Source organism: Panulirus ornatus, chromosome 10 (genome assembly GCF_036320965.1).
Source record: "Panulirus ornatus isolate Po-2019 chromosome 10, ASM3632096v1, whole genome shotgun sequence".
In the NCBI taxonomy this organism is placed as follows: domain Eukaryota; kingdom Metazoa; phylum Arthropoda; class Malacostraca; order Decapoda; family Palinuridae; genus Panulirus; species Panulirus ornatus.
In genome coordinates, this window is record NC_092233.1 from 7,547,548 (window position 1) to 7,559,944 (window position 12,397).

General features: G+C 37.0%; 1 protein-coding gene across 4 annotated transcripts; it reads right to left on the reverse strand.

Annotated features, from left to right (window-relative positions):
- Nucleotides 1–975: 975 nt before the first annotated feature.
- On the reverse strand, nt 976–11,560 carry Prp16 (ATP-dependent RNA helicase l(1)G0007). Of its 4 annotated transcripts, none has more exons than XM_071665480.1 (2): nt 11,489–11,560; nt 976–6,463 (listed from the first exon to the last, which is right to left on the reverse strand). In XM_071665480.1, the coding sequence occupies exon 2, from the start codon at nt 6,455–6,457 to the stop codon at nt 2,684–2,686; it is 3,774 nt and encodes a 1,257-aa protein (XP_071521581.1). In that variant the 5' UTR covers nt 6,458–6,463; nt 11,489–11,560; the 3' UTR covers nt 976–2,683. The 4 variants fall into 4 exon arrangements, with proteins under 4 accessions (XP_071521581.1, XP_071521580.1, XP_071521582.1 ...); XM_071665479.1 differs by lacking the exon at nt 11,489–11,560 and adding an exon at nt 11,263–11,386; XM_071665481.1 differs by lacking the exon at nt 11,489–11,560 and adding an exon at nt 11,272–11,339.
- Between the last annotated feature and the right edge of the window lie 837 nt (nt 11,561–12,397).

A 12,397-nucleotide genomic window follows, 5' to 3' on the forward strand; every position in this document is an offset into this window, starting at 1 on the left:
GAGCTGCTCCATGCTTTTCTCACTCGTGTGTTCATCCTTGTTCTTCCCTTAAACTGGCATCCTACAAGCATTAGATTACCAGCATTTCATCTTTGTACAGGCTGAGCATCCTAAATCCAAAATGCTCCATATTCAAAAGTTTTTGAGTGGCAATATGACATTACAGGTGGAAAATTCAACACCTGACTTCACTTGCCTATGTTGGTCTCTGACGTTCTATTGGCACCAGTTTGTTATAAACCATCATCCACTAAACCTACATGCATTATTCACTTTTTTTTGCTTATTCTCTGCTTTGTGTGAATGAGTGTAGGAGAATGATTACCTATCATTGGCATACAAATTCAGTCTGAAATGAAGGTAATGCCAAACATCCACAGACTGTCCACATGGGCAGCTGACATTCTGATGGTTCAGTGTTACACAGATTTTTTTCACTTGCAAAATTATTAAAAATATTGTATACATTACCTTCAGGCTATGTGCATAAGATGTATATGAAACATAAATGGATTTTGTGTTTATACTTGGGTCCCATACCCAGGATAGCTCATTATTTATTATCCATCATGACAAATGTGGAAAACAGGATGGTATGAAAACAAATGGGTTAGAGCTGAGACATACCTCAGCATCTCGACTGTTGAACGATCTTCCTCAGGAGATACTGATTTCAGCATTTGGCAGGAGTGTATTTCCCAGCAAGTGATGGTCACTTGGATTCCTTGGCATGTAGCTCTCTGATTGGATCACTTGTCCTGCTGTCTCAGCCCATTCACAGTGATCTCTGCTGCCTGAGGTAACCAACAGATAAACCCAAACCTTGTTTTAACATTGTTCTTAATCCATTCCTCTAGGTAAGCTCTCATACTATCTAAATGGTGATACTCAACCTGTAATCACTAGACTCTTCCTTAGATGACATTGTGTGTTAGAAGCAATTATAAGGAAGAATTTTCAAAAATAGAGTGGTCAAATGTTATTTTTAAAAGTTTTATATAGTATATATTTACTAGTTACATATGAATAGCATTTGAAAATTCAAAACCCCCATCAAAAATATCAGAACAGTAACTATATTCGTAAGTAACCTGAAAAAGAAAAAATATTGTTCGGTCCTTAAGAAGCAGATATGGAGATTACCCGAATCTGTTATACAGTAGTTTTAACAATATTTTTGGTCTTAGTATGTGGTTTAAGGATGTACTATTCAGGATCAAGGTGTAAAATCATATTTTACTTTCTCACATGGTCACATCACCTCATGAATAAATCCTCTATAAAATTAATTTTGAATCAATAAATACAGTAATAATGCACAGATATACAAACAATTCATTTCTGTACTATCATTCACTTATTACAAATGAGTACAACAAAAAATTTTACAGAAATATGTATGGCCATCTATGGACTTAAATAGCTATGATATACATTCTCATGCTATTAGGAAAGCACTGTACATAGAAAAGATAAGTATGTCTGAAACATAATTAAATTGCATATTTGTTTTATAAAAATAAATCATGCAAATAGAAACATTAATTATGGCAATTGTGCTTATTGTATTTGTATTCGCTATAAAATTTGCTGAATTAATATACATCCCACAACTCCTTACAAGAAACTATATACAGTTCTCATATAAAATGTGGTTAAGGTGAATTCCTTATGATCTGGAAATGGAGTTATGAAAGTAAATTAAGTATGAAAGGTAAATAGTCAATGTAGCTTTTGTGTTAAGAGAAGCAATATATAAAAGGTGAGGTACTGAAACAACACACACGAGAGAATGGATACCAATAATTAAATTAGCAGAAAATTGTATCTAGTTAATATGAATGAGATCTTGTCCAGAGAAGACTAAACTAGGTACAGATGAATAACAGACAATAGATATATGTAGACAAATATGTATGATAAAGAGTTGAATGCCACATGCAAAAGGGAATTATTATCAATGGTTTGTTGGGACTGCAGTATGTCAAGAAGCTTTGTGAGCTCCTATGGTGCAAAATAAGATGAAGAATGTCAAATACACTAAAAAAGAAGCCACTTCCATACATCAAGCACGGTGGTAAATGCAGAATATCTAAACACTCGATATTGGCACACCTTCACATATTCTAATCCTGAACACTCGACAGCAATTCAAAACACCTGAAGAATTCCATGTTGATTAACTACCATGAAAGTGAAAGATGTCTTCTGCCTACATGTATGAAAAACTAGAGTAAATAGAATGCATGTCCCTAAATGAAGTACATTATTCCACATGGACAGCAGTGAACAGATTACAGGAAGAGAAATGGGAACCAATACCTTACAACTTAAAGCACAATATGTGTAACAAACTGTGTTACTATAAAGTAACACAGTCTGGTTTTACACAAAGAAAGTTACCTAATATTTGAAAAAATGAAGCTGAGGGATTCTACCTTCAAACAAGAAATATTTCAGTGCTAGTAAAGGAAACTGGGGTCATTTAATTAAGTACAAACACCAACGAATGTAATGATTAAATACATAAAGCTAAATGATTAATACATTAGCACCTTTCTTCGGTACTCCACCAACTGGGAGGAAATTCTTGTAAATCAGAAAAGTTCATTTTTGTCCAAAACAACTCCATCCAGTTACATATTTTTGTAAAGAATGTCCCAATAACAATTTATACATCTGCTTAAATACCAAAGCGGGCTGGTGTTTGTAAGCGTCTAGGTGTGCCAATATCATACACTTGTTGACGATGGGATGAATCTTGTTTGCGTTGCCTCTCCTCAGCCCGAGCCTTTAATGTATCCTGAGCCCTGTCCATCTCCGCCTCCATAGCTGCCTTGTGCGCTAGTGCCTGACGACGTTTTTCCAATCGTGATGTACCTCCTTCATTGATGCTGTAAAACTTATCCCCAACTTCAGCCAGCCAGCTTCCCTCAACTGCTGTCACACACTGCATATACTCCTTGCTTGTCATGACTAGCTCATGGTAAACAATATAATCAGGAGTGTAACCCATGCCAAACAATGCTGAAGTTGGATGAAGATGGCAAGGTGTTCCAGTTCGCAAGTTGACATATTCCCCAATACCTTTGAGACGACATGCTTGGTGGAAGTATGCAGCGCAGATGCATTTCCGTACCAAATCTTCATCCATGCCACAGCTAACAACTTCTAGTTTTTGTTGGTCCATAATATCATGAAGCTGTTGCCTCACTTCCCTTACTTTCTTTAAAGCTTTAAAGTGAAGGAAGTGCTTATTGCACCAATTCATGGAATACTTCTGGAGACGCCATTGTCGATAGATATTAAGGTATGTCAGATGATCTGATTCTGGTACCTGAAACTTTTCACGCATTGCATCTGCCTCCTCTTCACGGCCTTTGGGACGGTAAAACAATGCTGGCACTGATAACATAGATACTATGGTCAAGATTTCTTCAGAACATCGCATATCCACTGCAGCCAGCAACATCTTGGAAAGTGCTGGGTCAAGTGGAAACTCGACCATTGCACGCCCCAGTTTGGTCAAAACACCTGTGTTGTCCAAGGCTCCAAGTATCCACAACTGATATTGTGAATTTAGTAAATTGTCTTGAGGAGGAGGATCCATGAAATGAAATTTTAGAAGATCTTCTACTCCTAAAGACTTAAGGAGGAGTACTACATTTGCTAAATTGGTGCGCTGTATTTCTGGAACTGTTGTGGGTAAAAGTTCGTCCTTATACTGGCGCTCTGTATACAGACGGTAACACATACCAGGCCCTGTACGACCAGCTCTCCCAAGACGCTGGTTGGCATTAGCCTGGGAGACAGGATAAACCTGAAGGCCATCCATACCCACCCGTGGATTGAATACCTTTAATTTGCAGTATCCAGAGTCCACCACATACTTAATACCATCCACTGTGAGGGAAGTCTCAGCAATATTAGTAGCTACAACACACTTCCGAAGGCCATCTGGAGCGCGCTGAAAGATCTTGGCTTGTAAATCCGATGGTAGTTGCGAGTAGATGGGTAATACAGCCAACTGTGGGGCATTATCAATCTCGGACAACTTTTCTACAATCAGCTCACATGTCACTTCAATGTCTTCCTGACCTGGCATGAAGACTAAAATATCACCCTCATCAGCCTGAAGGTGTATCTGTAATGCCTGCTTTACTGCTGCCTCAACATAGTCCTCCACAACATTACGGGAGAAAAACAATTCGACTGGGAAAGTTCGTCCTGGGATGGTAAATACAGGAACTTCACCAAAGAAAGTGGCAAACTTCTGGGAATCCATAGTAGCAGATGTGACAATAAGTTTCAAGTCTTGTCTACGGGCAACAACTTCACGGAGTAAACCAAACAGTACATCAGTACTGAGTGACCGTTCATGAGCCTCGTCCATTATAACTGCACTGTAATTGTCTAAATCACTCTCACGTAAAGATTCACGAAGTAATATGCCATCAGTCATGTATTTCATAATGGTCTTTTCACTGGTACAGTCCTCAAATCGAATGGCATACCCTACTTCTTCCCCAAGACGAGTACCCATTTCATCAGATACACGCTTGGCAACAGACATAGCAGCTACTCTACGTGGCTGTGTACACCCAATCATACCTAGTTTACTATACCCTTCCTCATGAAGGTACTGAGTTAACTGTGTTGTCTTTCCACTTCCTGTTTCACCAACAATGATAACCACGGAGTTTTCTCGTATGATACGGAGAAGTTCTTCTCTTACAGCAAAGACCGGAAGAAACTGACGCTGCTCTCTGATTGATTTCTTTCTGGCAAAATCACTACTTGCTTCAGATGCTGCTTTCATGTGTTCAGCAAACTTCTGATCTGCTTTATAATCAGTTTCACCTTCTTCAATTTTCCTGTCATCAGTGACATCCTCTTTCTTGATACCTATGAGATTACCCAGTTGAGTGCCGGCAAGTTCCCATTCTTTTTTTGCAGCTTTTCGGCGTTCTCGCTGTTCACGTTGTGCTTTCACAACTGCAGAGCCCTTTCTGGATACAATAGCCATGTCAGAGGTGGAGTCCTTTACAGGAATCACTGGCTCTGGTTGTTTAGTAAACACAATACGTCCATCAAGGAAGGGAGGAACAATGTTATGCACCAAAATGTGGACACGATTGCTAAACTCCTCTTCAAAATCTTCATCGTAGTCAATTTTTTGTACAACGCCACTAGTTAACATTCTGTTTGTTTCCCACAACTCATTGTCTTTGTGGATCTGCCTCTGTTTAGCACTCATCTTCCTCTTACTTTTCTCAATCTTTTCAGTTTTCTTTCTCTCATACTCAGCAGATACATCAGAAAATGGGTTGTTAGTGTCATCATAACCTTGGTCCATATCATACCACTGTCGATCTAATCTCTTTTCCTCTTCCTCCCACTTCTCTCTCTCTTCTTCATCTTCGAATTCTCTTTCCTCTTTATTTCCTCTTTCTGTCATCCATGCATTATATTTATATGAAGGTGTTGGCAGTGGTGTTCTATCACTATGCTGATAAGGCTTTCTGCTTGGAGGCGACCTCTCTCTCACAGACTGGTTACTACTTCGTATAGACCAATCAATGTCCTGAGATCGGCGATGAGAAGAGAAGGGTGTAGGTAAATCCCATGAGGACGTTTTGGATGGTGTGTTATCATCATCATCCCAAGAAGAATGTGAAGGTGTGTCCTTAACCCCCGGGATCTTAGGAGTTTCTGGGGCATCAGAAAATCTTGGTGTTCTACTGGATCTTTCTGACCAATCTCCCTGAATTCCTGACCGTTCCGATCGTTCTGACACATTCCATCTATCTGATCTATCTGATCGTTCACTGTAATCACCTCTTCTCTCATTCATTTCACTTCTATCTCCATAATCTCTCCTTTCATTTCTTTCATTTCTTTCACTGTAATACCTATTCCGATGTCTGTCCCTATGCCAGTGCTTGTCTCTTTTCTCCCTTTCAGAACCTTTATATTTTCTATCTCTATTATGATCCCTATCCCTACTACTCCTTTCTCTTTCCTTTTTTTTATCTTTTGTTGATGCACTAACATACTTATCCTTTTGTTTCTTTTGCTTTTCAATAATTTTATCTTTAATCTCTCTATTTACCCCTCCTGTGTGGGTTGGTGTTTCATCATATCTAGACCGATATTCCCTCTCCTTTCCCTTATCACTAGTCTTTGTGTGTCTTTTTTTGTCATCATAATCATCATCATCACTATCAGAGTCACTTGAGGAAGAAGAAGAATGCTTCCTGTTTTTTGATGAACTTTTTTCAAACACTGTATCTTCACGAATTTTCCTCTTGAGGGCTGCTAGTTTATCCAGTCCTAAAACTGATCCTCTAATAGGCAGGGCAGGCTTCTTGAAGACAAAATCTTCATCATCTTTCTTGTTTTTGCGGATGATAAGGCCACCAACACCCCCACTTGAACCTTCCAAAATGTGGGACATTTTCACCTGAAAGTAAGAATAGAAAGTATTGTGGTAAATAATTGCAGATTAAAAGTGAATTACTGAATATACTTTGGTGCACCTTTAACATATGAACATACTATTTGAAGTAGGTTATCTCTATTCCTGAATATGTGAAATATCACAAAAATGCTCGAATCTTCGTGTAATTTTCCATGTGACTACCAATATACAATTACTGTATATCTACACATATTTCACAAAGCAGTGTTCACAGTATTCTTTACCTATAAAGGGCCCTTGTGTTTATCCAGAATAATAATAATAACTAAAGGTGCTCTAGGCTTATAAATTATGAGATTTTCCACCTTCACTGATATTAAATCATCATGTGACAAAAGATAAAGTTTGATGTCATCTAATCAACTATGTTTATGTACACATAAATATGAGACATTGTGAAGAGTTTTCAAACTGCCATCATATATCTAAAGTTACAATTCTTTTCCCTTGCTTTCATGATGGGGCAACTTCCCAAGCAAGAACTAACTTCCTATGAAGTAATGTGACAAGGTGGCTGAACCAGTGAAATTGAAGCCCCTTAATCCTGTCTAATCACATGGATAAAACCAAAGCTCATGAGTTAGTGAACTATGATGCCCCAGCTCTATTTATGCTATCTTACATGTATTGATGGTACATGTAAATTTTCCTTCAATGTGAAGCTGTCTTACTATAACCATACAGGAGCTTACTATAACCACAAAGAAGAAAATCATAAAAATCAAAACAAGGTGACATTAATTAATGAATTATTCATTCATTTGACAGTTAAACAATAAGCATTAATTTCTGATGAATGAGAGAATCCAGTGTGTTATAAAGATTAATAAGCATGAACTTGATGTTTAAAGCAGAGGAACTGTGTAGAATCTGACAGTTCTTTAAGAGGTACATAAGAAATGGAGCAAGAAATGCTAGTTCTTGAAGGACCTGACTTCCAAATCCAGAAATGTTATCATAAGGGCATACTTGGAAATACTGGAATAACAATATATTTCCATATATAAGTAATACAAACCAAAAAAACTATTAAGTTGAATGAATGCCATAGGATTATTAGGAACTAATGATAGTTAATACAGCTCCAACATTTTCATACTTCGACCTGTACACAATGCCTCTGTAAGTGGAACCAATGTAGTAGTCTCATAAGACTAGAGTGGCTAAAAGGCCTTACTGATGACTGATATTCAGTTCTCTTTCCACTCAATTTGGTCCATATACTATACCTGATAAAAACCACGGCTGAAATGAAATATCCAAGTTTTCTAAGTACAGAATAATTGTGCCATTAAAGTTACATTAAAGTTAGTACTTTGAATTTTCTGCTTTTCTTTGAAAAATGCATGGTTTGTACTTCAGGGGATCTGACACTATACTTAGATGAACTTCAATTTTCTTGCCAGATAGAGACATTGGCTAAGGTTCACATCTAGAAAGTACTTCTGAAAAAAGTATTTAGTTACTCTATTAGTAAGCAGTCAAAATAGTTATATAGACTACAATGTAAAACAAAATAATAATGATAAAACGATCATAAAAAATAGCATATCACACTATCATTATGATCCAAAACTAATATTCAGTAGCTATTAGTAATATTAAACTAAGTACAATTCATGTACTTATTAACCCTTAAACTGCTATAATCTATCTATCTATCTATATCTCTAAGCCTGTTCCCTTCAGAAATTCCCTCAAGGGGGTGGCCATGGCAAAACATTCTCCAAAGCTGGTGACTTCCAGGGCTGCTTTTTAGCCTTCAGTACCAAACCCTTAACAGGTTGCAAGCAGAGGGCAACACCAGAGCAGTGTTTACAGACTCCTATTGACTATTACTACCTAATGTTCCTACCTACTACATCTATCTATTCCTCCTACCATTTTGCCAAAAGGCAGGGCTAGCGCATAGCATTCAATGGAGAAAAAATCTGAGTCGTGTTAAGTATTGTCACTTGTTATATATCGCAAGGAAGACTGCATATTTGTGAAGAGAATGCCAGTAGTCTACATTTGGGTGAGGCACAAAGAAAAGACAGCTTCCTGGGTCAAGGGAGTGAAATTTGACAACCATTGAAGTGCTGGCTCATTATGCAGCCATCACAAGCCCTCCCAATATACAGGCAGGTTGTACAGGTAATATAACTCCCTACCACTCTTGCCATAATCATCGACTAAAACTGTATGAGTAACTCCGTATGCTGTCAACCAACAATATTTTGGTTCCTGCCCTTATGTGAATTCCCAGCCAATCCTGAGAAAGGCAGCATGGGTGCAAAGCAAACAGCAGAGGGTGCAATGGTTGGTAGTGAGTACCACAGATACAGTGAGTCCCAAGAAAGGGCTCGCAACTTCCCACCAGAGTCACTAGCATGAAACTGAGGCCTCTAGGCAGCTCCATTGACCAGTGATACAGGGAGGAGCCTTTGACCCCAGGCATCAGGTTTGTGGGTGCCAATGTAATAACCAGACCACCTAGATTTTGATATCATTCAAAACAAAACGAAAAAAATCAGTGAAGATCATTTAAATGAATTTTTATAAAAAAAAGACCCATTCACCATAAAATCCCTTTCCATGGGATTGAATACTTTGCTGCACTCTTGTAATACTTATCATTCATTCAATCAGCAGTTGTCTTTACCGACCAGATAATTATGACAACAAGCGATACAGTATCACAGTAGATTGGGTAGCCATGTAAGGTTAGAAATTAAAAAAAATAAGAGTTCATAAATTTTTCTCCAAAATTATGCTTTGCATCAGACACCCTCACCTAGCTAATGCTTGTAATTCACCCTATGTTCAGGTTGCCATCTATGGCCATTCAACAGAGTGCAAAGAATTCAACCTGAGGTGAGACAGTATGTGCCTCAGTCAAGGAAACAGCACCTTACAACATTCTATTACATTGAGGACAAAAGTATAGGCAGATTCAGCCCTGTTCTTCATAACCCTCACCAGATTATTTTTTTCTTTTTTAGCTGAAATGGCATGAGCAACCGAGTGGAAGGAAGAATAATTAGCGAACATAGCAAAACAGCCCATCAACCGAGTTTGACACCATAATATTTACACAATTTTTCAAGTCACATCAAAACAGGTAAAATTAGGTTGCTAGGGGGTGACAGATGTGCAACTCGCAATCAAGAGTGCAGTTGCCAGTCAAGACATAACCAAACAGACCAATGAGTGAAGGGAGCAAACAAGGCCAATGCTAAACCTAACTGTGACGATGCGGTTAGGTTTGGTAGACAGCAATGGTCTGGATTACTCCCTTTATAAACTGGTCTGTGAGGTGACTTGTTAGCAATAATCCTCTGTGGCACCAGCAGTACTTCAGCCCCATATCAAATAGGTGTAGTTTTCATGTTTGTTGACCAATACAAATGTTTCACTGACACCACATTTTACCTGATCATCATAGCCATCCCAACTATCACCATTTATTACTAGAGGATAAAAATTATGATCCCCTGGTTTAAATTACTTCTAAGAAGAATCTATGTATTTCTCCTAAATCCATTTTATATCTGTGGGGCTTATGTTTTATAGATTTACCCTCTAAATCATGGAACCCAATGAAAATTGCTTCTGCAAAATTAACGGAATATGTGATTTCTTAACATCCATGTTATTTACTGTGGTACCCCTGAACTAGAACTGATTTAATTTGAGGGTCCATCAAATAACCCAAATGAGGCTCTTACTTGCACAAAATGGTTTAAATTATACTGAGATAATATTGTACAGAAGAATCATTAAAGAAATATAATATATAACCTATTTAATAGAGTAGCAAAAAAAGTCAGAAAATGCAGTATAAATAAAAGAAGTTACATGTTTATTATAAACTGCGATGCAAAATGAACAATTTCACAATATATTACATTTTATCAATAAATGTCAATATTTAACATACTTAATTTTGTTTGCCACAACAATATTTATCAGTTACTGGCCTTGATTCCAGACATATAACTGACCTCAGGCAACAGATGTGATAAAAGATTATTATATAATTTTCACTACGTAATTTCACCCATTTCATACAGAAACTTCATCTGCGTGAAGTGATTCCATTTGGGTTATTCGATGGACCATAATCTTGTTAGCTTAAGCTAATCTGTCTACTGCAGACTACAACTTCCGGCGAACATTCATTTAAAGCAGACTGCAACAGTTCTATTGAGAGTAATAAATATCGACTAATGCACAAATAGAGTAAATCTCACCTACTACAAATAGTTTACTTATATTGTTTTCTAGAAGTGTTTCAACTCTTTACATAACCCCACATTTTTCCATATCTTTACTGCCCTCCCTACTAGCGACTTAGTAGTAAAACATTAGAATTGTACTCCCACGTTACGTATTACTATATATTCTGGTGCCTCAGAGAACAGTCGCCACATTTAGATAACACGCAAAGACAATAATCAAGGATAATGAACACCCTAAACTAACCTTACTTAGCCCTACTTACTATAAGGTTAAGAATATATCTGACGGTAGGGTATGGGTCAACACCGGTCTATGTTGCTTTCTTACTAAGGTGTCCAATGAGGTGACTGTCCCAAGTCGCAAGTGACCTCTAGGGCGCCGGTTGCATTTTGGCCCCTGCTGACAGTACCCTTTTTACAGTGCACTTTCCCACAACTACTTTCAGGGTAGTACTTAAACTAGTACATTACCCTACACTCCAGAGGTTTAGCCATATTCATATATATGAGGTGTGAGGAATATGTCATAATTATATGATTTACTATCCAAAGACTAACCTTACTGACATGAAAATAAAAGTTAATGAATCCTAGACGTAAACACAATCAAGACGTTTATTTTTCTTCTGGCGTAAACAAACAGGAACTTCGATGCTATCCAGCAACGTCACATCCCTGTCAACAAACGTTCTCACATATGAACATAAGATATTCTTAGAAATATGGAATCTTGCACTACATCAAGCGTAGTAGCAGAGAAAAAATTGCAAAGCCATTATCCTACCCAAGGCTGAAACACATCTTGTCATAGATAAGAACGAACAACGCCACATGTAAACAACCAGAGGTTACGTACGTATAACGTTTGTCTTAACAGATTTCACAAACAAATTAACTCATTAGAAATTGAAAAAAAAATAACGCAAAATTATGATATATATATATATAATATATATATATATATATATATATATATATATATATATATATATATATATATATATATATATATATATATATATATATATAAAGTCCAATTTTATGCATAGATGCTGGATTGAATATCATCATGTACTGAATTATTGAGTGACTGAATTAATTCTGGGAAAATCAATAAACTGACTATAATTAAACATCTTACCAAGGATAAGACACTAAGTATACACAAATAATTATTTACAATGTGGTCTCATAACAAATTCAAAATGAGTGATGGCACAGAGTAGATAATGAAAATGAGAGAGATTATAGTACGGAAAAATCATTGAGCCAGGTACAAAATACTAAATAAAAAACATCTCATTACACTTACTAGCATCAATGTAGGAGAATTTCACATTATCATTAGCACCAAACCTATTACAAAAGAAATTTTTATTAAACAATTACTTGTGTATTAAAAATATATTTGATCTGACAGTCATTGGAGTGATGGAAGACCATTTCCAGGGCGAAGAATCCTTTGGCTGCGTCATCTATGGACTTTAATAAGGCTTACTACTACACAGGTAAGATGATAGAAATCTTGATGTAGTCCAGAATTAAACGAAAAGTACTAAACAAAGTAGTAGACAAAGCTTTTATCGAGAAATAGGTAGGATATGTAAATCATGGGTTGCATAACATACAGGACAGGATCAACATTAAATCATGGCCGTCCAACATGTGGACCACCTGAGAAATTAAGTAAAAA